Source organism: Myotis nattereri, assembly GCF_964212035.1.
Source record: "Myotis nattereri genome assembly, chromosome: 1".
NCBI classification, from domain to species: domain Eukaryota; kingdom Metazoa; phylum Chordata; class Mammalia; order Chiroptera; family Vespertilionidae; genus Myotis; species Myotis nattereri.
The window spans coordinates 183,857,293-183,885,001 of record NC_138075.1 but is presented as its reverse complement, the minus strand read 5'-3'; the positions used below and the strand labels follow the sequence as shown (position 1 = coordinate 183,885,001).

Genomic DNA, 27,709 nt, shown 5'->3' with positions numbered 1-27,709 from the left:
AGATTTTTAATGAACTATATAAATATTAAATAATTATTCATTGAGCACTTTCATGTGCTAGGCAATGTTCTAGACCCTGGGTAAGTAAAGGGTCTTCCACTGAAGATTCATTCAAGATACTATTGACCCTGGTCTCATTAACATCTCAGTGCAATTTGGAACACATGGCAGTCACTAGGGATTGCAAGATGGTGGGGAAAATACAGGGTGCTTTGGAGATATGTAGGAAGGGCATGCACTCTGGTTTAGGGGGCAAATGTCATAGAAGGTTTCCTTAGAGGATTTAGTTTCTAACTGAAGGCTGAATAAATAGTGGTCAATGAGTGAGAAAATATGTGTCAGGGAAAGAGAGAGGTAGCGAGAGAGAGAAAGAGAGAGATGAAGAAAAAAAGTAGTCTTTGTGTGCTTCAATTAGCCAAAAACAGTGCTTTACGTGGGTTATTTTAGTTAGCCTTCACAGTTGTCTATTGAGACACAGTAACCCTACCATTTTGTAGATTAGCAAATTGAAGCAATCAAAGATTAAGTAACTTTACAAGTCTTATCCTATCTAATAAAGAGGGAATATACTAATTGACCCTCACACCATCACAAAGATGGAAGCACCCACAGCCAATAACGAGGGAATATGTTAATTGACTGTCCTGCCCTCAAAGATGGTAGCAACCATAGCCACAAGATGTCCAGCAGGGAAGGGCAGTTGCAGATGACCAGGCCAACAGGGGAGGGCAGTTGGGAGCAATCAGGCTGGCAGGGGAGCAGTTAGGTGTCGATTGGGCTGGCAGGAGTGTGGTTAGGGGATGATCAGGCTGGCAGGCAGAAGCGGTTAGGGCAGCCGTGGGCAAACTACGGCCCGCGGGCCAGATCCGGCCAGTTTGAAATGAATAAAACTAAAAAAAAAAAAAAAGGCCGTACCCTTTTAGGTAATGATGTTTACTTTGAATTTATATTAGTTCACACAAACACTCCATCCATGCTTTTGTCCCGGCCCTCCGGTCCAGTTTAAGAACCCATTGTGGCCCTCGAGTCAAAAAGTTTGCCCACCCCTGGGTTAGGGGCAATCAGGCAGGCAGGCAGGCGAGTGGTTGGGAGCCAGCAATCCTGGATTGTGAGAGGGATGTCTGACTGCCGGTTTAGACATCCCCGGGGGGGTCCCAGATTGGAGAGGGTGCAGGCTGGGCTGAGGAACACCCCACCCAGTGCACGAATTTTGTGCCCTGGGCCTCTAGTATGTAATAAGTAGAAATATCAAGATTTGAAAAAAGCCAAAAGTCTCCAAAAGCCAAACTTTCATCCACTACTTAATATGCTCATATTTTTTGATATTTATTTTATTATTCTGTATTTTTGTATTTTAATTGTTTTACTAGTAATAGTCAGCTTGTCATGAATTAGGTCTCCAAAATGTATCCATCTTATAACTAAAAGTTTAAATGCTTTGACCAACATCCCATTGCCTCCACCCTCCCAACTCCTAGCAATTACCATTTTAATCCCTATTTCTGAGCTCAGCATTTTTTTATTCCACACATATGTGAGATCATATAGTACTCATCTTTTCTGCCTGACATATTTCATTTAGTACAAGAGGCCCAGTGCATAACATTCTTGCACTGGGTGGGGGGGGGGGGGTCCCTCAGCCCGACCTACACCCTTTGGCATACTGGGAGCCCTCGAGGGATGTCCGACTAATGGCTCAGGCCTGCTCCCCTAAGCTGCAGTCTGACATGCTTAGCGCTGCCACGGAGGCAGGAGAGGCTCCCGCCACTGCTGCTGCACTCCCCATTGTGGGAGCACACTGACCACCAGGGGGCAGCTCCTGCATTGAGCGTCTGCCCCTGGTGGTCAGTGCACATCATAGCAACCAGTTCTTCCGCCGTTTGGTCAATTTGTATATTACGCTTTTATTATATAGGATAATGTCCTGAAGGTCCATCCATCCATGTAGTTATGTTGTTTCAAATGGTAGGATTTCCATTTTCATGTATGACTAATATTGCAATATATATCCTATATAATAAAACCCTAATATGTAAATTGACTGAGTGGTGGAATGACCAGTCACTATGACATACACTGACTGCCAGGGTTCAGACGCTCACTGCAGGAGCTGCCCCCTGGTAGTGAGTGTGCTCAGCCAGAAGCCAGGCTCACAGCTGGTGAGCACAGTGGCAGTGGCCGGAGCCTCTCCTGCCTCCACTGTAGGCAGGTGGTAAGGAGCTAGGGGCCCTGGACTATGAGAGCCCTGGACTGTGAGAAGGATGTCTGACTGCCAGCTTAGGCCCGATCCCTGGGGTGGACATACCCCCTGAGGGCTCCTGAACTGAGAGAGGGTGCAGGCCAGGCTGAGGGACACCGCCCCAGTACACCCCCCAGTACATGAATCTTGTGCACCAGGATATATATATATATATATATATATATATATATATATATATATATATTTTCTTTATCCATTTACTTATCAACTAGAGGCCCAGTGCACAATTCCTGCATGGGTGGGGGGGCCCCTCAGCCTGGCCAGCATCCTCTTGCAATCTGGGACCCTTTGGGGGATGTCCGACTGCCGGTTTAGGCCCGATCCCTGCAGGCCAGCCTGTGGGGATCGGGCCTAAACCGGCAGTTGGACATGCCCTGAAGAATGTAGCAGTGCGCCAAGTGGCAGATGACCAGGGAGAAGCTTGAGGCAGGGCTGGCTGCCGCACCACTCACACTCATCCTGGCCCACTGTACCTGCTGCTGCTGCCTGGTAGTGTGCTGCAGAGTTGGGAGAGGCTCCTGCCACAGCTGCACTCACCAGCAGTGAGCCCAGCTCTGGCTGAGTGGCACTCCCCTGTAGAGCACACTTACCACCAGGGGGAAGCTCCTGTGTTGAGCGTTTGGCCCCTGGTTGTCAGTGTGTGTCATAGCAACTGGTCATCCAGTCCATTCCAGTCGTTTAGGCTTTTATATATATAGACTAGAGGCCTGGTGCATGAAATTTGTGCACCAGGAGAGTGTCCCTCAGCCAGCCTGCACCCTCTCCAATCTGGGACCCCTCGGGGGATGTCCAACTGCCGGTTTAGGCCCGATCCCACAGGGATTGCTCCTAAACTGGCAGTTGAACATTCCTCTCACAATCTGGGACTGCTGGCTCCCAACCACTCACCTGCCTGCCTGCCTGATTGCCCCTAACCACTCTCCTGCCAGCCCGAATGACACCTAACTGCTCCCCTGCTGGTCTGATTTCCCCTAACTGCCCTCCCCAGCTGGACTGAGCCCACAAGTGCCCTCCCTTGCCGGCCATCTTGTGGCTGTGGGCACCGCCATCTTTGAGGGTGGGGCAGTCAGTTAGCATATTCCCTCCTTATTGGCTGTGGGCACTGCCATCTTTGAGGGCAGGGCAGTCAATTAGCATATTCCCTCATTGGCTGTGGGCACCACCATCTTTGAGGGTGGGGCAGTCAATTAGTATATTCCCTCCTTATTGGCTGTGGGCACCACCATCTTTGCAATAGCATGAAGGTCAATTAGCATATTCCCTCTTTATTAGATAGGATAGGCCCTTAGGTAGTTTCCATTTCTTGGCTATCATGACTAATGAGGCAGTGACCATGGGGGTGCAGATATCTCTGAGAAAGTGATTTCATGTCCTTTGGATACACATTTAGAAGATTTGCTGGATGCTATGATAGTTCTATTTTCAATTTTTTGAGGAAACTTTACACTTTAACACTGTGATAAATGTCTGATTTTAAAAGGTCTAATGCTCAGGACAAGGCCATATTCCAGTCCACAGTAAGAAATGAAACCAGTTCAGAGTACATGAGTCCCTAAGTTATCAAGAGCTGATGGTAATAAACTAAGAATAGTATGTAACTCACTTCCAAGTCGTTGGTGTCAGCTCTATAGTGCTGACAACAGGGAAAGTAAACAGTCAACAAAATGGTTATGACTCAGACAGTACACAGTATGTTTATAGAAAGTCATCTGCCTCTTTTTTGCATCCCACATAGTTCCTCTTGAAGTCTATTAAAACTTTTGGATGGAAATGAATTAGAACAAAACCATAAGTAGGAAAGACAGTGGTTTAAATAATAATCATTTGGGAAAAAATCATTACATCTGATTAGGAATCAACCTCAAATGATTTCCTAACATCATGCAGGTGAAAGTCAATTATACCGAACTTAGAGAATGGATAATACTCAAGTGTTTTTTCTTTTTTAACACTTCATTTGTAAAATGACATGTACATTATAAATATACTTTAGTTTGTACAGAACATTTAATAATAAAAGTGGAAAATGCATCATATTTCTCACTTAAAGCTATATCAAGAATTTTTAATTCCGCCCTTCATTTATTGTCAGAATTATTAAGCTTTTTAATTTATTCAACTAAAATTTCATTTAAAAGTATTTACAGCTAAAAAAAAATCAAATTTACTTATACTTGAAAGCTTTAATAGTGCATGGACATGGAATGGTGATCTTCTGTTTAATTTTAAAATACCATCCACAATTCATTACCATATTCCTTGAGAGAAAACCCCTAAAAGCTTATAACTGCTAAAGGTGTGATAACATGTGTTATACTGGTGATATGTAACTTCTCAGCAGCAACCCTGGGCAGTGAAAGGCAATGAAGCAGCGACTATAATGTTCTGAGCAGAATAATTTGAAAGTAGAATGTGATATACAGCCAACTGTCAACCTAATGTAAGAGAAAATAGATTTTAAGATGTATAAGAACTTAACACTCGCATACCCTATGTCAAAAAATTTATCTGAGGAGAAATTCCAGGAGGAAAAAATAAACCTAAATGGAAGAACATGACAGGGATTGACATGTAGTTCAAGAAAGAGTAGCAGATCATATGACCCACAAGAAGAGGAGAAAACAAAATAGAAAGACACCTTGAGATAGACTGATAGACAAGATTCTATTTTGAGCAGCAGAATTTAAATGACATCTTTCTTCACAGATGCAATGTATTGCTTGTTTCTATAATGTTGCAAATGCTATTTATTGATTTTCAATTTAAAAATAATCTATATAAAAAAGCAAAAGGACACTAATTATCTATATATATAAAAGCCCAGCTACTATTACTGTGGAACTACCGGAACAACCAGAGCTACTGGTCACTATGATGCGCACTGACCACCAGGGGGCAGATGATTAAGGCAGGAACTGTTCCCTGGTGGTCAGTGCCCTCCTACAGTGGGAGCACTGCTCAGCCAGAAGCTGGGCTCACGGCTGGTGAGTGAGCCTCTCCCGCCTCTGCGGCAGTGCTAAGGAGCAGGGAGCCAAGTGGTAAGGAGTGAGCAGGGGGGTGGGAAGGAGCAAGTAAGCGGGTGGTTAGAAGTGAGCAGGAGGACGGTTAGGAGCAAGGGGTCCTGGATTGTGAGAGGGCACAGGCCGGTCTGAGGGAACCTCCCCGCCACCCGTGCACAAATTTTGTGCATCGGGCCTCTAGTAGTAATAGAATAGGATGTTGGAGTAACAAAATAGGGCAAAATTAATGTAATAAAGTAACCTAAAGAGATTAGAAAGTGACAAAGTAAAAAGTGAAAGAAAGAAAAACAGTAGCATAAACATTTCTATTTTTTATTTAGAGAAAGTAAAAATGTTCTATGCAAACTCAATAAATCCAAAACAGTGTTTAAAGTATGTTGTTTAAAGTCTTTTTGTAAAGGCAACTGAATGAAGAAAAAATGCAACTATGCTGTAACTTACAAAAAAATGGGAACCAAATGGAATTGGGAACAGTGTTAGGTATTATAGTTCTTTTTCTTCATTAGAGGAACTTAATAATGTCTAAAACTGAAGTCAAGAATAGAGCTATCACTGTATTATGTAAAGTTGTAATAACTACCAGAAGAACCCAAAACAAATGGATACCAGTGACTACATCTGAGAAATGGCACTGAGGGAAGTCGTGGTGGAGACAGAGGCCTTTCTGAATTATTTCATGCACACTTTTACTCTTGATATGATTTAATCATGTCCAAAAATTATTTTGGAAATTTAACAATGAAATGAACAAAACTTGTTTTAAATTCTGTGACCTAGCCATTTATTTTTATTCATTGACATTCCAAAAGTAATTTAAGAAGGCTCACGAGATTTTTATATTTATTAAAAGTTTTTTCTCTCATAAAGAAGACATTTGATTTTTTTTTTCTCCAAGGTATGTTTTGGACATCTTAAGCATATAAGAAGTTGAAGGGAAATGTCCTTAAAACAAATACATGGTTGCTATAAGACAACATGTTAATGATTTAGGAGATGTTAGAGAAACACATCCTCATTCTCCTATTCCACCACTGTGCTTAAAATGCAGATCCACATTAATTGACACACACCTAAGCTTTCATATGTAGGATGTGTCTATATTCTCGATAATTCTACACTATTCCTAATATTATTTTATACTGAAATTTGCCTTTCTATGTTGAAACCCTTAAAAATGTTATCTTCAGCTTGTACTGTGAAAGTTCTCCTTTGATTCTACAAAATTTTGAAGAATAATATTAGAGGCTTTCAACTGCAGGCTCCAAATCCCTAAACTATGTGGCATTTGCAAATAGTACTCATATTGAGAACTCTTGAATGCATGAAGGGTGCTACATGTGCTAAGGTCTCCAGAATGATTCATGTTTAACAGACCTGCCACAGCAACAGTTCTTGGTAGGTAATAGTCCTTCTCAAAACATGAGGAAACAAAGCAAGCTGATGTCATAGAGGATGAAGTCTAGAGGAGCCCCACTCACTGCCTGGGCTTTGGTTTCCTGTCTATGTGGCTTATGACAAAAAGGTCAAAGAAGGAGAGTACTTGTTGTTATAAGGATGAGACACCACATATGTCTCAAGAGTTAGATCTGTTTTACCGTAACTTTGTAAGGCTGCTGACAGTGGCCCAGTTAACTGGTAGACAGAGCTGTATCAGCAGATGGTCCCCAGCTCCTGGTTAAATATAGGCCTTTACAAATATGGTTTCCTTTGCCTGAAACACTAGTGTTTTCATCCTCACCCCCACTCTCACAATAAACGTGCATACACTGTCATCTACTCTCCATCTAATAGTCCAACTCATCTTTCTCAGATGTCATTTCTCCCCAGAAGCCTTGCTGAACTCCTAAGTCCAGGCTTCATTCCCACACTATGTAGATCTCAGGATAATGTGTCGTTTATGTAGTATCAAGCCACTTAATACAATGCATTATAATTGTCATCTGTAGCTAATTGTGCACTATAAACTCTGTAAAAGAACTGTGTTGTTCAATTTTGTGTCCCTAGGGATTATCACAATGCCTGGGATATAATAGGTAATATATAATAATACATACTAATATGTAATAGGTAATGGGTCTTGAATGAATGAATAAATGAATGAATGAATGACTTGCAGGTTCAGAACACTGCCATGGCCATTCTGGAAGGATAAAGCTGACTTTTAGGAGTGGTCTAACCAAAGTTGCACTGAGTGAAGGTGGAAATCCAGATGTCAAGTTAATAATTTATAGTGAGAATATGACTAGTTACAGGAATCCCTCCAGCCTGCACTGACATTGGACAACTAGAGAGAAAGACAAATTCTAATCAGAAAGTTGCAATGGCATGAGACTGAGTGAAATGGATATATCTACATTTTTTTCAATAATGACTTGTCAGCTACCAAAATAAAAAAGATGGACTATGTAGGCCAGATAATACCCTTCTTGGAAATGTGATTGGATGGACAGAATGAGCTATAGCCTTCTTAAATCTCCCTTATAATTAGTACATTTGTCCTTCAGTTTTATTAAAACAGTCAATGTCTAGTAGGCTTATGAATATTTTGGATCTTTAAGAGTTATTTCACATGTCTTCTCTGCCCTATCAGTTATAAAGTCATAGGTCGATTTATTACTAGATTCTTTTACACCAAACATGTCAAACTTGCAGCCCATGGCCACTTGCAGCCCATAATGAATATATTTGTGGCCCAGTCAATATAATGGTATGTAAGAAACATTTTAATAAACATTTCATAACTTAATTTTTACAATATCCTGTTATACATAACTAGAGGCCCGATGCACGAAATTCATGCAAGAGTAGGCCTTCCTTCCCCTGACTGCCAGCACCAGCTTCCCTCTGGTACCTGGGACGTAGGCTTCCCTTGCAGCCCCAGTCATCTGGAAGGACGTCCAGTCTAATTAGCATATTATGCTTTTATTATTATAGATTATTAACAAACTACAACATTTTCTAATGACTGATTATTATAATCATGTTGCATTCATTTCCCTTATGTGCCTTACGAGCAGGTGCACCATTTCTCTCCACTAATACTAGCAGCGAATATTTTAGCAGTTGATCGCCAGGTCATTAGTCTTGGACTGACTTGTTTGGTGTGTGCAACAGGAAATATTTCGCTTTCGGAAAACAAGAGAAATAGGTTTATTTGCGTTACGCTTATTAATTTGTGCAGCTATTCAGTGCCTGGTAAGTTAATGTTAAAAAAATTAAGTTTTATTAACATGTTCTATTATTTTATGTTAATGATTACTCATTTATTTCAGCCCTTTGTATTCAGCATGTCTCTATTGAAATAAACCTACATTTCTATGAAAATTGAAGTTTTTGTTTTTTTGTGGCCCACATAAACTTAAACCTTGTTTATTTGTCCCTTGTTAGCCTTTGAGTTTGACATGCTTGTTTTACACTATGGAATTATTAGTATTTCAGTTTACCACGCAAGTTCCATTTAAAAGAAATTTTGAGCACCTACTATATATCTAGAACTATACTAGACATTATGTGTAATAGTGACTAATGCCTGAACTTGGGATCATAGAAACCTAGATTTGGATCCCACTTCTATCAAATAAATGTGTGACCTCTAGCAAGTGAATTGCCTAATCTGTTACTTTGGGTTGGTAACAATTACTTTATACAGTTCTATAAAGATCAAGTGAGGTAATATCTATAAAGTATTTAGAACCTAAACTCCTAATAAATGCTATCTAAATTATATGATAATTTTTATAGCTTGAACATACTCTTTCCAATCAGAGGGTTTTCTTACTATAAAGGAAATGGAAACCCAAACTAGTAGTTTCAGAGTTAACAATAAATTATGAGTATTTTTTTTAAGTATAAAAGAATGCTTAATGGATTTTTCAGGACCTCTATATACAATGATAAATACTATTATTTACTAAGATCATCCAATGTATATAAAATTGAATTAAGGGTGATGAACAGATGAAGAGAATAAAATTCCTGCCCCTATTCTTACAAATTATCCATTTTGAATATAGTTAATTCTCATTCTCAGTAGCTTTTTAAATATCTCGCTGAACTTTGGAAATAATTTTAATCTAATCACCACACAATTTTCTTATTTAAAAAATTATTTAAAAATAGTATAAGTTCATTCAAATGATATAAGGCTAGTCTATATATGTATATGTATGCAATATATGAATATCATATATATTAACATTAAATATGGAATATATTTGTTCATTGTTCTTTAATATCTAAACACAAATAACTAAAATAATTTCTGTGAAATAAGCATAGTAACTGTATATTTTTGATAAACACTTGTTAATTTGTTCCATTCATTCAACCAACATTAAATGAGCCCCTACCCTGCACCAAGCATTGCTGTAGGTGAGAAAGAAAAGGCAGTCCCTGGCATCCAGGAGCTGGTCTAATACTTTGGCCTTGATGTTCCCTGTTGAACATAATTTCCCAAAACATACACATTGAATAAGACCACTGCGTGGCCATGATGGATTATGGCAAAAATCCATTTTATAATCATGTCTGAACACAGACAAAGCATGAGCATTGTCCAAGGTACAACAGTGACTAAATACCCTCCCATACCAACTATTATGGTGACTGCTAATTCTTTAACAATTATGGCTTTAGCCTCTCTCCTGTTTTAGAAGATTTATTAAGATACTCATTGAATTCTGCCTGATTCCTGATAGCATCCAATCTAAAATGTTGTTCCTTCAACCCTCCCCTAAATCACCTAACACAAGCCCAAATCCCCTGTGTCCTTTCTAACACCACACTGAGACATTCATAGTTCCCTAGAGTGTGATTTCTCCCTCAGTGCAATGCCCCGACCCGCGGGGCATGCAACGTGGGTACCGTGACCATTCCTGTAAGGGAATGAGAGGATAGGAGACGCGGAGAAATGGAGGCAAGACAAAGTTCTGATCAAGCCTCAAATTTTATTTTTACAGCGGCAGAATATATACTGTTCCAGGGGCGGGGGCGGGTAGCGAAGCTTATGGTAATAGCCTATCAGCAAGTGGCAGCTTTGTGAAGGTTATTCTTAATTGTTATTCTTAATTGCTGGCCAAACCGCAGGACACACGTGGTTTCTAGTAAATGGGAACTAGAGACTTTTACTTCTAAGATGGAGTTGCTTATGCCATGGCTCCCAGCAGTGCAATGTGTCAGCTGTGTTCCTGGTGGTTTTTGGCTGGAGGACACTGACATAGAAAGGAGTAGTGTAATGAATACAACCTAGTGTCTGATTACCAAATCATTCAGGACTGGGCTCAGGTAAATGATTTATATCAGAAAACCTAAAACAACACTGACTTAAACAAGATAGAAGTTTTTCTCTCACATGTGAAAGAAGTCTGAAGGTAAAGAGCCCAGGGCTGGTGTACAGAGATTCGGGCTCTTCTTGTCTTTCTCTTCCACCATTCTGGCACAGGGTTAGGCCCAGTGTGATTTCTACAGAAGCAGCCAAGGGTCCATATTTCAGGCACCTGGAAAGGAGTAAAGGGAGAAGCACCGTAACAGTGTGGTCCCCACCTTCATCCGCTCCCTTCAGAAAGACACCCAGGAAATTCTACACATCACATCTGTTTAAATTCACTGGACCTCACTGGCAAAGCTTAGACACATGGTCAGCAATATCTTTGAGGAACCCTGGGAATGCTATATTTTATTTGGGTATATTTCCAGTCTGAATAATATCAAGGTTCTGTTATTAAGGAAAGAGAAAGACTGGATGTTGAGTAGAATCTATGACAAATTATTGATATGGTAGTTAGTACTAAAAAAATAGCTTTCCCTTTTACTTTTTTTGTCAGTTGGGTTAGTTTGTAGTGAAATGAAATTTCATAAGCAACGTATTTATGGCAAAAATGGCCTGATTCTATAGGAAATTTTGGTACAATGACATCACAAGATAAGAAAATATTACACAGCTAAGGTAAAGTGAGAAAAGGAAAAAAAAATTAATGGTTTAGATGTTTAAGAACAAGCAATGCTCTGGAAATGTCTTATCTCTTAAATCAGCAGTACAAGCTATTTGAAACAAGACCTAGATAACAGGTCTCATTCTGTGGTTTTCATCATTCTAAAAAGTTTTGAATTTTACAGGCTATGTGTCACAATAAACAGAGGTTCTCAAATTAGGAAATCAGTTAAAAGAATTTTACTCCTCCCTGGCCATAAATATTCATTAGAAAATTTTCCATTGGCATCCCTAGTACTCTCTTCATTGCTCTCAATATTAATAATAGAAATATCCTATATAATAAAAGCCTAATATGCTAAGTTTCCGGTTGTCCAGTCAACCAATCAAAGGGTAATGTGCTAATGATATGCTAAGGCTGCTCAACCGCTCACTGTGATATGCACTAACCACCAGGGGACAGACACTATGACTGGTAGGTTAGCTTGCTGCTGGGGTCCTGCAGATGGGGACTGAACGAGACAGGCCAGACATGCCCTGGAGCCCTCCCACAGTTCCTCCCCAGCTGGCCAACCTCCTGTGTCTCTTCCCGGCCCCCCAATCTTGCACTGGTGGGGTCCCTTGGCCTGGCCTGCACCCTCTCACAACCCGGGACCCCTCAGGGGATGTTGGAGAGCTGGTTTCATCCCAATCCCGCAGGCCAGGCTGAGGAACCCCACTGGTGCACAAATTTGTGCACAAGGCCTCTAGTTTTGAATAATTATGAAATCAAATATTGTTCCAAGTGTTGTATGCATTATCACATTTACACCTCACCAGGACCCCCTGACTTAGATACTGTTATTATCATCATCTTTTTTTTCTAAAGATGAGAAAACTAGAGCCACAAAACATTTAATAATTTACTCCGGTTGGTAAGGGGAAGAGCTGTATGAAAATCCAGTAGTTTCAATCTCAGATGCTACAGCCTTAATCACCTCACTCTATTCCTCACTACACCACATGGCAAAGGCGAGCACAGATGTGAGGGAAATTGTACAAGAGTACAAAAGGTCTGGAAAAGCAGACAACTTAAGTCATCATTTTCTTTTAAAATTGACATCCTCATTGGCAAAACAGATGTACTTGATTATAAAAAGCATAAAAAAGAACCCTTGTGCACTGTTGGTGGGCTTTCAAATTGGTGCGGCCACTAAAGAAAACAGTATGGAGTTTCCTCCAAAAATTAAAAATAGAACTACCATATGCCATACGACCCACACATCTAGGTATATGAGAATCTGAAAACACTAATTTGAAAATATATACACCCCTATGTTCATTCCAATGTTATTTTCAATAACCACAATCTTGAAGCAAGATGAATTTGAAATTTAGGCAATAACATCATATCAACAGAAGATGTGGCACATATATACAATGGAATATTACTCATCCATAAAGAATGAAACCTTGTCATTAGCAACAACTAATGGATCTAGAAGGTTCTATGTTAAGTGAATAAGTCAGACAGAAAAAGATAAATATTGTATGATTTCATTTATATGTGGAATCTAAAAACCAAAACAAAAGGTAAAAACAAAACAGAAACATATTCATAGTCGTAGAGAATAAATTGATGATTGCCAGAGGGGAAGGGAGTAGAGTGAAGAGCAAAAAAAGGTAAAAGGAAATAAAAGATACAAATTTCCAGTTACAAATCAGTAAGTCATGAAGATGTAATGTATAGCTTAGGAAATTTTAGTCAATAACATCATAAATATCCTTGTGTAGTGTCAGAAGATTACTAGACTTCACGGTGACCACTTTGTTAGATATATAAATGTTAACTATATTGTACACCTAAAACTATTAAATACTGTATATTAACTCTAGGTTAATGAAAATAAAAAAATTCAAGCATTAAAAAATGATGTCATCAGTTCGCTTGAGAAATCATCTTTTTTCCTAGATTGGATTTTTAACTAAAAGAAAAAAAAAATAGATGTAACACACGATCTTTGTACAGAGATCCTCAACCAAAGGTAAACATTATCAACATTTTTTATATATGCTTTCAAAATGTTTCTGTGCTTGTAAATATGTATATGCATATTCATATATGTAAATAAATATTTGCAAATATATTATTAAAAGTTTCATACTATATGCAGTTTTTAAAAATGTTTATGTAATAGGTAACATATTTGTAGAATGTTAATAAATGAACATCTATATACTTTTTTTCTTTTTTATTGTTCTAATCTTAAAAATAATGGATTCTTTAAAAATGTAGACTTGTTCTTATACTATTTTTTCTTACTTCTTGTGTGTGTGTCTGTGGTATATCCCAAATATATGAGTAGAAATAGAGATACACTTTCAGTTTTTCCCAGGAAAATCCTGTTGAAACTAGTCATTTTGTACAGATTGCAATATCACTGTAAGGAAAATAAAAATAAAGCATATTTTATAAATTAGTATAGACATATATTCAATTCATTGACTTAGGCAGATTTAGAAACACAAAATTTAACACAGAATTTGTACAAGTTGTTATAGTCTTCTCCCTGGCAGTAAAAGAACTTGTAAAAATGCAAGCTGCTTGACTTTTCCAAAGGTGTAATTTTACTTTTTGGGGTTATCACTTTATAAGATATATAAATGTCTAATCCCTATGTTGCTCACCATATTGAAGTATGTCAACTATAATTGAAAAATAAATTTTAAAAATATTTTTTTTGAGAAGTGACCAAAATTAATGAGTTTTGAGATTCCAGTGGAAGAAAAATTATCTAAGAGTGAAATTAAATATTCTGCAAATGGCCAATTCACTTGGGAGCAAATAAATCCAAGATTAAGACAAATCTATGCATTTTAGGAAGAATGCTGAGAGACATACAATGTTTATAAAATTTATAACTATATTTTCAATTCTCTCTGAGAGCTACACGTGTCTATTTTTTTCCCATATTAACTAACAAATACTTTCTCTTATTCATGAAATTTCAGCTCATACATTCAGGAAGGTTTGGGAAGTATATGACATATAAAGACTAGTTTCTGAAAGGTTAAAGTGGATGGTGTGCATGGGTAGGCTAAATAGCCATCTCAAACAGTAGCTAAAGAAACATTGAATTTATTTAGCAACTAGAGGCCTGGTGCATGAAATTCATGCACTGGGTTGGGGCGGGGGGGTCCCTCAGCCCAGCCTGCACTCTCTCCAATCTGGGACCCCTCTCACAATCCAGGACTGCTGGCATCCTATTGCTTGCCTGCCTGCCTGCCTGATTGCCCCTAACTGCTTCCGCCTGCCAGCCTGATCACCCCTAACCACTTTCCTGCCAGCCTGATCGACACCTAACTGCTCCCCTGCCGGCCTGATAGCCCCCAACTGCCCTCCCCTACTGGCCCAATCGCCCCCAACTGCCCTCCACTGCCAGCCCGATAGCCCCCAACTGCCCTCCCCTGCAGGCCTGGTTGCCCCCAACTGCCCTCTCCTGCAAGCCCAGTCGTCCCCAACTGCCCTCTCCAGCAGGCCCGGTCGTCCCCAACTGCCTTCTCCTACAGGCCCAGTCGTCCCCAACTGGCCTCCTCTGCTGGCCCAGTCACTCCCGACTGCCCTCCCCTGCAGGCCTGGTGGCCCTAACTGCCCTCCTGTGCTGGCCATCTTATGGCCATGTGGGGGCGGCCATCTTGTGTGTTGGAGTGATGGTCAATTTGCATAGCACCTCTTTATTAGATAGACTAGGGGAAGGGATACCCAAAGGGAAGGGCTGCAGAGCACCCAGCCAAGGGGACATTGGGTCAATGATGGCAGCACCCAGGAGCCGGAGTTTCATCCTTATATGCCATCATTGGTGGGAAACTTGTCATCAGTGGGTTTGGGGGCAGAACTGGTGGGTTTGGGATGGGGATGGAATGCATGTGTGTGATCATTCAGGTGCCTTCAGGACAGTTTCCATTCCTTATGTGGTCTGATTCCTGGTGTTCAGCGAGTGTTTCCTGACCTTTCAGTCTCCAGTGGTGGGAAGCTTACAAAATGGCGTTAAGGATTGCATTGCCCTACTGGCCTAACAGTTTCTTTCTGGTTTAACCTGTCTCTGCATATGACAGACTGTACAGGAGTGGTCTCTACAAAAAATTAGCAATTTCTTCACTAATGATATTTAAAACACTGTTACTGTCACTGAACTTGGAAATAAAAGCCTGTTGTGCTCATGGGGAAAAACAACAAAATCTATATATAATCCTAGCTTGGCTAAAAATGCATGAATGTTTAGACACTAAACTCATAACAGAACTCATATAATTCTTAGAGGAATGCATATGATATCCATTTTTAGGTAACAAGAGTTACTTAAAAGTTCAGCAACTCAGCAAGTGGTCATTATACAATATTTGAATATGTGATAACTGGAATGATGAAATGTAAAATAAAATGCAAAAACAATAAGGAAAGTAGAAATGCATTAAAGAAAGGTTAAATGCATATAAAAGGTTGCCTGGACATAATTTAAAAATCAAGGATATAATTTATTTAATTACTACAAGTAGTAAAAACCTTTCATAGGATTCTACTTCAACCATCTAACTTCAGTATATAATTTTTCTGAAATATTAAAATGCCAAATCTTATCCTGAAATCCTAAATTTATGAAGAATTAATAGCATACTAAAATTTGACATGCTTCCTATTTTAGTGTCTGATGCTGCAGACATCCTGTTTCCTGGTCTCTCCTGCAGAATGCAGTTAGGGAGCCTCCATATTAATTCAGTGTAGTTCTGATTACATTTATGCAACAAATTGGTTCCTGAAGGACTTAGAAAAAAGTGACTTTTCCCCCCAGACATCTTGTTAGTACACTAAAGTAGTTCCCTATTTAAAGAAATAGCATTTAAGTCCATTTGTAACATGAGTTTCTTAGAGGTAAAATAAGTGTGTGCAACACACTAACTCACATGCTTCCTGCTGAAATTCATTTTTCCATATTTCACATTTCCAACAAAACTTCCATCTATATGAATGTACAGTCCCACCAGTTTATAATATCTCTGAACATGCCTTGACTTTTTTCATCTTTGCATCCCCTACTAGAGAAAATTTTAATCAGAGGTACAATCAGAATTTTCTTGAAAGTTTAAAAAATATATATAGCTGGACCCCATACCAAACCTACTGAATCCAGTGAGAAGAATAGAGTGAACATTTTGAAAAGTTTCTCAGGTGATTCGATCAGTTTGCATTCCTTCAGTAAGCTAAAGAGAGCTCTTGTCTAGTCGTGCTAACAGAATTATTTGAGAAACAATTAGTGAAAGGAATTCCATAATCTTCTAAATTCCTCCACATTGTTGAGGACCAATTCAAGGCTTCTGTCTGTTTAGCATCCTTCATTCTTCACTATCTCTACCTTCATTCCTGTCTATGTATATCTCTGCTCTTCCACACTGTCATTACTGTTCAGTAGGAAAATACTCTGTTTTATCCTGCCATCTGTTTATCCTGGGAATTACTTAAGTGTAGGAACTATCTTGTATTTATTTTTATTGACTTTCACCATCATCCCAAGTTCTCTATATCTCATATTTTATTTCTTTTTAAAATATATTTTTTATTTATTTCCGAGAGGAGGGAAGAGGGGAAGAGAGATAGAAACATCAATGATGAGAGAGAATCATTGATCTACTGCCTACTGCATAGCCCCTACTGGGGATGGAGTCTGCAACCCAGGCATGTGCCCTGGTAATCGAACCCGGTACCCTTCAGTCCACAGGCCGATGCTCTATCCACTGAGCCAAACCAGCTAGGGTTCATGTTTTATTTCTTTTCTAGCACTTCTTACTACTGAAAATTATTTTATGTGTTGCGCCTTGTTTATTATGTGTATCCCCTTAATAGAATTTAAGGTCCTTAAAAACAAGGACCTAATGTCTAGAAGAGTATCTAGTTCTCCACATACACTTGATAAGTAAATGAACTACCCAGACGATTCATTTTTGTGTGTTTCCATCCTATCAAACCATCCACCACCTTCAGCCCCATCTGCTTAGTCGTTGGTCTGCAAAAGCCAATCATGTTAAGGCTATAAAGAGCAAATAATTTTATTTTACTAGTATGTCAAGGTACCCAACAATCAAGTTCATGTAAACCTCTTTATGAAGGAACTATAAATCATATATTCTTTAGCATGGATAAATTCTAAGGTGAAAAAGTCGAAAATTATAGACGTCTAAACAGAGCTAACGCATTTACTTATAATATAGGAAACATTACTGATACATTAGAAAATTTCTTAATTTTAGCTTGGGGGTTCATGCATGTACTCATAAAAAGGGTCATGATATAATTAATACTCAGACACTAGCACTATTCATAAAAAACTTATGATTAATTATATGAACAAACACATCATTATACTTTGGTTATGTAGCACACCTTTTGGCATAGTCAAAGTGAGTTTGTTTCCACTATATGTATAAAATATTATCAGGATCCAGACACTAGGCGCCAAAATGAGTGGCTGGGTAGGAGCATTTGCCTTTAGGACTGCCCCTTACCTCACGAGGATAAAGAAGAATTGCTTTGCTACTTAATTTATTGAAATTGTTCCTCTTTGTCTGAGCTTAATATGCAGAATGTAAAGAATCTCACACTTACATGGGGTTGGTTTCCTTCTCATGCATATATTCCAGAATGCCACAAGTCATCAAGCAGTAATGCCATTGTGATTCGATTATGATGCTCTAAGTTACCCTGTGATGCACATAAAGTGTTCAAAATGGTTAGTCTTAATGTGAAGTAGGTACAAAGTGCATGGCTTGAAAATACTGAAGGAGATTATTTCACTTGCTCTGTGAGTCGCTCCATTTATAAGAGTTTCTTAATTCTTTAATGTGATTAATATCATGGTTAGTAATAATAGTTACCATTTCCTGAGTACTCACCAAATGCTAGGATCTATGCTACTTGTTTATGTATCTTATCTCATTTGATCTGCTTAGCAGCAGATAGATATTTTTATTCCTATTTTCAGATAAAGAATCTAAGTCTTTCAAATATTAAGTAACTTAGTATGTGGTAGAATTTCTATATGGAAAGTCAATTGGATGGACTCTAAAGGCCATACTGAGCACTAGCCATTGTGGCCCTACGATGCTTTGTTATGTTCCACACAAATGTAAATTATCAGCCTCTAAATTTCCCATTGTGATGTGAAGAGCCAACTTTCCCTTCAAAGTAAAACATTTATGATGACATACAGGTACAACTTGCTTTGACCTCCATAAGAAGAAAGCTCAAGAAAGGGGGAAGAACAGAATTAAAAAGAAATAGACATCTAGCAGAGCAGAAAGGTGCAAAAGTGTTGGCTCATGGCCTGAAGTCTAACCCAAATCGCCACCACCTTTTGAAATTTGTGGGCAGGTTCTGAATCTCATCTGCCGAAAAGGATGATGGTGCAGGCCCCTGCTTTACCCTCGGATGGGTGGTGCCATCTTTCTAGTCTTACTTTCACTTCTCAGTCTCACCTTGTCACCAGGCAGTCCTTCCATTTAAATTTTCTGCTGGGAAAACTATTGAGCGTACTCTCCCTCTTTCTGCAAAGCTCCCCTTGATACGCATGGGCAAAACTGAACTGCACCCCTGTTTCCCATTGCACTCTGAATCCTTATCATCCAATATAACAGGATTACTCTTCTAGCTGGCCCACAGCACACTGCACTGGACAGCAGGGAGCTGGTCATCATTTAATCTTCCTCTGTACTGCCTTCCCCAACCCCACTCCCCACCCTCCACGCCCCGCATAAAAGACAAGTGGACTTCACAAAATATGCTCTCAATAAATGTTGAATATGAGAGAAGGCATGAGTCATGACAATATTCTGCTAAATGTATTATTTAGCCTACTCAGTATGATATGCCATTAAAAAGTAGCATTTGAAAAGTTTCTCAGAATTAGGACGCATGCTCTGTGACCACATTGCTAGAAAGCCTGCTTTACTGGAAGGATGCGGAAGAGATATGCATCTTCAGGACATGGAAACACTTAGAACAGTGCTTTTTTCTCTCAAGTCAAGGAAAATCCAGTTCTGGGGTTGTTTCTACATCACGGTTAGTCAAATTAAGCAGCTCTGGGTATAGTCTTGGGCACCACCCTTCATCCATAAGCCAATATGCTACCAAGAGAGATTATTCCTTTGTGCTAAGTGTTGTTCTCTCCAGAAACTCTCTTTTTAAAGATCAGTTTAGTCTACATTCCTTTATCAGAATAGAAAGATTTTAGAGTCAGCTGAATGTGAATTTAAATTTATCTGGCGTCTGCCATGGCCTGCTGTGTAAAGTCCTCCTGGCTTTGAAAAGCTGGCACTTGTCCTCCTTGTAAAATAGGGAGATAATACTTTACCCAGCAAAGTTGTTGAGACGGTTTAATATCTCAAGTGTATAGTTTGTCGGTAATAAACGGTTAATATCAATTTTGATGAGTGCCCTGGGCCACCTAAAGAAATGGGAAGGGAGGTGGTTGAAATTGTGGCCACTTCATAGTGGTGGGTGGGAAAGGGCCCTTGGTTGAGATATAAGGAGGTGCGCGCTCTCTGGTCATTTATTGAATTTCATTTATCCTTGTTAAAGACACTGGGCTATCATTAAGTCATTCGGTCTTAAAGTACTTTTACATCTTCTGTTCCAATGAATCCCTGTTGTAATATTAAAACCAACCGAAGTAAACACGGAGGTTTTTCAGAGAGTTTGAAAAATTGGGACTTTGTCAGATACTAGGTCACAGCCTCCACTCCCGCCCTCAAATCTGAATCTGACGTTCTTTCTGTTTGCGGCTAGGGGTTTCATTTCCATTTCCTCCCAGCGGCTTTCTATGCTCGAGGTAGGCGGGGTGCCTCCATCCGTGTGTGGTTTTGGGGTAGTAACCTCTTCTGGGGCGGCGGCCGCCTCCACCCACGGCGGTGGCCTTGACGTCATGTCACGGGCGATGCCGGAGTCCCGCCCGCCCTATAAAGCCGCAGGTGAGCGCCGCGCCTCCGGTACATTCGCACACCTCGAGCCAGCACCGAGTCGGATCCCGGAGAACCCGAGGCGAGCTCCCCGCGCAGCGTGCGGCGCCCCGAGCCCGGCCGGGCCGGCGAGCACAGCCGCTCACTCCGGGTTTCCCCCTGGTCTTCCACCTCCTCTTCCTCCAGCCGCAGCTCCCGATCCGGTTGCCCCAGAGACCGCGACGCCGCCGCGCCGAGGGACCAATGAGAGCCCCGCTGCTGCCGCGGGCGCCCGTGGTGCTGTGGCTGCTGATCCTGGGCTCAGGTGAGGACATCCCGGCTCTGATCCGCCCAGCGCTGCTCCCACCGCCCGTAAAAGCGCTCGCCTCTGGAGTTTTGCGGCAACTCCTCTAAAAAAAAAAATGCGTTTTGGGCTCCCAACTCTCCCACGGGAGGTACTCACAGTAGCTTACTCCCCGAGGTTGCCCCCTGGGAGGAAGAGAAAAGCAAGCAGGTGCCCCCCCGTCCCAGGCCAGGAAGCGGTGCGGGAGACCCCGTCCTGTACTCTAAGTTCAGCCGGAGGAGACCTGAGAGATCCTGTGATCCGCAGCCTCCACTTTAGATAGAGAAACCAGGCGAAGTCCAGAGAGGTGACGTGATCTCTGCAGATCTCAGAGTTCTAAGCCCTGGACCCAGGCGTCTCGTCTAAATTCTGTCTAGCGATTTGTTTTTTGCTTTCTTAGAGGACCTCGTATCGTCCCAGGTTGAAGTTCAAAGCACCAGTGTTTTCTTGAAGTCTAAAGGCTAAAGTTGGGGTACCTTACCTAGTTCCCAGGTGTTTTTTTTCTCCTCAATCAAGAACAACAATAATAAAACTGACACGAAGAATCATTATTGACTACCTTTTATGTTACTTTTTGCATTTTATGTACATGGGCTTTTGAAAATGTGAGCACGTGTTAAGGAAATCTGGTACTTGTATCTAGAACCTGTCTAGGGTTCTAGGTATCATGGGGCAGGTGGCATTCTAGCCACCAATGCATTTGGTATGTGAAGAGATGGGAATATTTAGACAATACCTGTTAAGTAATTGTGTGTGTGAGATTAATTTGCCTACTTGGCAGTATCATTTTTTTGATGTGGAAATTAATGTGGACTCTCCGTGGAAAAGAAAACCTCGATGAAAGAAGCTCTGTAATTGGATCAGCTGAGTTTGCTTGTTGGCAAAACGTGGAGTTGCTTTCATGAGTGACGCAATCGCAATAGCACATATGCAATGACTGCTTTGATATCAGAAGATAAACATTTCTCCTGAACGCAGCTGACTGGCGAGGAAGGCACTCTGCTTTACCTTTTCTTCCCTTCTTCTTTCTCCCACAGCCCATTATGCTGCTGGATCGGCCGCCAATGACACCTCCTCTGGAAAAGGGGAACCCTTTTCTGGGGACTACAGTGCTGACGAATTGGAAGTCACCTCAAGAAGTGAGGTTTCCCTCGTGAGTGAGGAGCCTTCTGATAGTGAACTGTCCTCGGGGAGCGACTATGACTATGCAGAAGAGTATGATATTGAGAGGCAAATATCTGGCTATATCATAGATGATTCAGTCAGAGGTGAGTAGAGGAAAAGGCGAAAATGTATTCTATGCAGTGTGTGCTTGTATGAGCAAAGCGAATTCCAAAGAAAAGCCGCTCCCTGAATCTTCCAGTGGCTTTATGGTATGTGTGGTTGTTGTATAGCCTGCTAGGTAAGCCCACAAACTGAAGTGGAAAGAGCTATATGAGGGCACATCCTATATGTCAAGATCTCTAATGTTTTATGTCTATTTAGTCTAATCTTCACAACAACTCTATAGGAAATATCGTTTCACAGGTGTGATCATTGAAGCTTGAAAAGGTTCAGTGTTCTGCTCAAGGTTCCATTAGCCAGTAAGCAGATGAGCCAGAATGAGAACTCCAATCTGATTCCAGATACTACACTCTTTCCCACTGTGCCTTACACACCCTATTCTGAGAGACAGACATAGACACCTGCTAGTTCTGTCTCCTCTGTATCTCAGCTTCTTTTCCCTCTCCCACCATCACTCTTCCCTAAAGAAGTACATTCTAGCACAAGGGAACAGAGGGAAAGGAGCAATTGGACTTCAGCCTTAAGCACTAGGTGTTGAACAGGTAATTATAATATGTAATTATAATAGCATCTTCTGGAAATATTAAGGAACAGATATGCATGGATTTTACATCACTAAAATCACAATTTAACTCCAAATCCCATTTGTCTGCTCAATAATAGTGAGTCATGGTTTTATTCGCTTTGTCTGTTGGCTTTAGAAAATAACATTTACTTAAAATGAGAGTATCTAAGTAGGAGGTAAAGATTGTTCATTACCCTCATATTACTTCAGAGTTCAGGGACAGACAAGGTCATCAGTAAATCAGATCTGAATATCCTAGTATCATCCACTGTGAAGGCAGGACATGAGGCCCCTTCTCTACTAACATTAGCTTCCTGGACTTCTCCCTCTCTGTCTGGATCCCAGAACTGGTGAGAGAGGACAGGTGACACCATAGGGACAGTGACCTGCTTCAGTGACAGGTGGGAAAAGCTTTAGTGAACACTCCACTTTATTCCCTTGCTTCGGAACTTGTACTTCGATGTATGGTGGGAAGAGGTCCATTTATAATTCTTACTTTTGGAGAAATTATATTAGACCATTAAGATTCTAGAAACTGTTCTCTTAAAGATGTTTCCAGTTGTTAACATTTCAAAAGGTCAAATTGTTAGTAGTGAAAATGGCTAGTGGTTAAAATTGCAGTACATTGTGTGATAAGAGTGAAAATGTTGGTTTAACTCCTTTGAAAGGCTATTAAATCCAAGGGGTTATTCAGAATAGCAACTATTTGCCTCTGTCTAAACTTTGTAATATGTCTGGTAAAATGCAATAATAGCCATTTACAATGTGCCTATAAGAGGACTTATTCTAACTTGTGGCACTTTTTTAATATCAGAGGAAAGTTTCAGTATAAAAATTGAATAGCTACCTATTAAACATAGCTCCCAATTTGACTATTCTTAATGTTGTTGTAATAATCTGCTGAAATATTTATAATATTTATTTGTTGTTTCTTTAATCACAAGGTTCTATCTTGATACCCTTCCCTATGTTTCTAATGTTTTCCATTTAGTGGATACTGTAGGACCATTATGACTAATGGGATTATGACATTGACATTATGATCATTGCCTCTTGTCATTGAGCTTTGCTCAATATTTGGTCAGATAAGTCTGTTCAGGGATTAATACTACAAAATGCACAGCTCTAACATGAAAACTCCTCCTTTCTATATTTAACATGTAGGGAAAGTATACCCTGCATAACTATGACAATGAAAAAAACATTTCTGTGGATCTGGGAGTTAAGATGAGTCTCTGAAGCATCAAGAACAAATACATCTAGACTCTTTATTTTTTCAAATTGATTGACCACAGAAATGAACACCCTGGAAGGTATCGATTAATTATAGTCCATTGTAAACTGGGAGTTGGAGAAAACGGATGATCTCTAATGTATAAGCTTCAGGTTTTCCCACCCTCAGGCAATGCACACTAATTCCCAATTATGATAGTGAGCACTAGACCCATATGGATAAATAAAAACCACAAATATGCCCATGTCCCACTTTATGACATTAAAGGACATTGACCTTTTCCAAGAGAAAACATTATGGAGTGGGGAAATGACAGGCTGTAAAGTCCCAGCACTGCCATTTGCAAGCCGCCTGTCCCAGGGCCAGTTATTTATCTTCACTCAACTTCAGGGTTCACCTTTATATCATCTGGGTAGCAATACATTTCACTGTTATTTGAGTTTAATTTAATTTAATTAATTTAAATACCAAGAACTTGGTATTTACTAGAAATTTGAAAACTGTTTAAAATATTTTATGGGTTTTCTTGGACAGGGAACCCATATCATCAATAATGATAATAATGATACATATAAATTCAAAATATGTTTCTAAGTAAATAAATAACAAAGGGGTTCAGATTTATAAGTGCCACATGATACATGTATTCTCTTTGCCCTATTATTGTGTATGAATTGTGTTAAATAATGAGACAAATATGCTGGTTATTCCCATGAGCTCTCACTATTAGGATTTCTTTCTATCATGTCTCCAAAATGATATTCAAAATGAAGAGAGACTCTTGTCAATAAATTTTTTTTTTTAGTTGAACAGGTAGTTAAACCCAAGGAAAACAAAACAGAAAGTGAAAATACTACAGACAAACCCAAAAGAAAGAAAAAAGGACCGAAAAATAGAAAAAATCGAAAAAATAAAAAGAAAAATCCATGTGATACAAAATTTCAAAATTTCTGCATTCATGGAGAATGCAACTATATAGAGAATCTGAAAACAGTATCATGCAAGTAAGTTTTCCTAAATTTTGTAGAATTCTGTATTTCTAACACCATGTCTGAAACTTCCAGCTGCAGAAAACCATTTTCATATTTCCAATGTGTAAACCAAGAGTCTGCAAACCTTTTCTTAAAGAACCAGACAGTAAATATTTTAGACTTCCTGGGTCAAGATTATGTATGTACTTATACAACAAATTAAAAAGTAACTGGGAAGCCCTGAGAGGTGTGGCTCTGTTGGTTGGGCATCCTCCTGTGCACCGAAAGGTCGACAGATTCTAGGTCAGGGTACATGCCCTGGTTGCAGTCTAGATCCCTGGTAGGGGCATGCAGGAGGTGGCTAGTCAATGTTTCTCTTTCACATTGATGTTTCTCTCTCTCTTTCTCTTTCTCTCCCTCTCCATTCCTCACTCTAAAAATCAATTAAAGTGTAAAAAACATTTTTGGCTTGTACACTTTAAAAACCCTTGCCGAAACCGGTTTGGCTCAGTGGATAGAGCGTCGGCCTACGGACTGAAGGGTCCCAGGTTCGATTCCGGTCAAGGGCATGTACCTGGGTTGCGGGCATATCCCCAGTGGGAGATGTGCAGGAGGCAGCTGATTGATGTTTCTCTCTCATCGATGTTTCTAACTCTCTATCTCTCTCCCTTCCTCTCTGTAAAAAATCAATAAAATATATATATAAAACAAACCCTGACAATGGCCAGATTTGACCCATGGGCTGTAGTTGACTGATCCCTGGTACAAACCATTTTACAACGTAGGTTTTACAAAACCTCTTTGTAAAAAATGACCTAAAGATACTTTTCACATAATGTTCTTCTATCCTCCTTCCCCCCAAAAGCTGCTAGTACATGAAACGATAGTGAAATGTTTTAGCTGCATAACAAATCACTGAACTCATCAGCTGGTCATAAAAGGAGCACAAAGACTGAAAAGGTGTGTCTTCCTAGAATAACACCCAAACTAATCTCAACTTGTTCTTTTACGAACAGAACTTTGGCTCGAATGCACTGTATGTCTTAGAATTTGAAATACAAATAAGGTGTGCTTTATTTTTTAAATATTAGAATTAAATGGCTATAACCTGGAAAGTAAGCCTAAAATATATAAAATGTTTTTAGAGATTATAATTTTGAAATGTGGGTTGTTTACAGATGTCATCAGGATTACTCTGGTGAACGGTGTGGGGAAAAGTCCATGAAGACTCACAGCATGGTTGATGGTGACTTATCAAAAATTACGTTAGCAGTCATAACTGCCTTTGTCTCAGCTGTGACCTTCGCTGTTGTTGCTGCTGTTATTATAATCCAGTAAGTATGGCATAACTTAAACATTTCTCATGAAATCATGCCAGGTTAATTTCAATATTTTTATTATAACATACTATCATATTTCAAATAAATTATTCTATTGGTGGCATGTGATCTTTGGTCATATCTTTATACTCCATTGACAAAGATCACAGTATGGTCCAAATTTATGTTACTTTGACCACCACAGAAACTTAATATGTAAAGGCCTTTTCCACAAAATCTAGACATTTTTTGAACTTGAAAATTGATGGTTTTGTTTCATGTTGTATTTCTACTCATGACTACTTTCAAGTTTCAGAGTGTTGGTATCTACTATGAGTATCTTAAGCTTAAGCTAGCCTCCCGGAATCTAAGGCCTGGTTCAAAGTAGGTTGTCAGAGATACTGCTTTGATACTAAAAATCACAGAGAGCTTCAAAGCAGGAGCCCAGAAAAGATATGTCTGCTTTTATTAGAATGCAAAATTCCAAATTAGGAATTTTATAGCATGATCCTAATTTACTTAGAGCTTATGCCTATTTTGTTATGGTCAAATGCAATATGGGAACTCAATTATTAAAAACACACAACATTTCCTCCATGTGGAGGTATGGTATGGCGTAGGAAGCAGGGACAATTCTATTACTTGTTTCGCTCCTGCAATATCCTCTCTGTGCTCACAGTAACAGATCACATACTTCACTTCATGACCAATGAATGCTAGAACTAGACTGTTCCGGCTTGTAGACACTGGTGGGTATGTCAAAATGGCATTGTCAAACAGAAGTCAGTGAATTAAGGAAGCTGGGGGAGGGTGTGAATGGCTCTATGATGACTCATGTGCTACTAGAGCTTGGGAAAAGCAATAGACTCATTATTCTAATTTTAGGTCTTGGTAAATTACTTTAACAACTAGATTGTGTACATGATCCACCACTCTTGCCATTCAGGAAACAAGGGGTTATCTCTGCCATTGTTTACTATTATTTTAAATGCGGATCAGATAATGATAAAATGGCACATAAAAAAGGAACACTGTTTTATGGTGCACATAAAGTTTGATCTGTGGTTTAAATTTGTTTTGCACACCCTAGAAATGATGTTGATCTGTTAGTACCTCAAGCTAGATATGCAGATGTGTTTAGGAAAGATACCCTCAGACAAACCATTATTATTTGACATAGGAGAGAAAGAAAAAAAAGTTGCCAATTAAAGATGTTTTGAAGTAATTATTTAACCCTGTAATTATTCAAGTTGAAATATTTAATAATCCTATGGAAAACATGAAAAAAACTTTATCATGTTGGTTTGGTTTGGTGTAGGGTATAATGTATAATGGTCTATAAAGGATGCACAAAAAGGAATTCCCTGCAAATTTTAACTGGAGTTAATAAAACTCATGAAAACTCCAGTTAATATATGATAAATAAAACTTTGATGACAGTAGAATATTTTGTTCTCTAAAGGCTTCGAAAGCGATACTTCAGGGAATATGAAGGAGAAGCTGAAGAACAAAAGAAACTTCGACAAGAAAATGGAAATGCACACATCATAGCATAAATGAAGATGATATTACAGGTTTGTATTTTAAAAGATACCATTAGATCACATAATATAATTTTGAAAAAAATATAGCATCTCTTAAGAAAAATGAGGAAAGTAAGTGTTCTTAATTATGGATACACTGTGAACATTGGCTACATTTAAAGTGCTATTCTTTAAACATGAGGTGGAGTTCAATATTGAGAAAGGGCTCTGTCCTTAGTATTATAAGGGATATAAACATGAGGGAAACATAGATGCTCTTCTCAATAAACTTAATGT

General features: G+C 39.4%; 1 protein-coding gene across 1 annotated transcript; it reads left to right on the top strand.

Annotated features, from left to right (window-relative positions):
• Positions 1-20,437: 20,437 nt before the first annotated feature.
• AREG (amphiregulin) lies at positions 20,438-27,463 on the top strand (the record flags this gene model as incomplete). The annotated part of the gene is made up of 5 exons (XM_081107389.1): positions 20,438-20,498; positions 21,554-21,784; positions 24,405-24,603; positions 25,749-25,904; positions 27,352-27,463. 5 exons carry the CDS (start codon positions 20,438-20,440, stop codon positions 27,443-27,445), a joined length of 741 nt encoding a protein of 246 aa, XP_080963515.1. The 3' UTR covers positions 27,446-27,463.
• Positions 27,464-27,709: the final 246 nt, after the last annotated feature.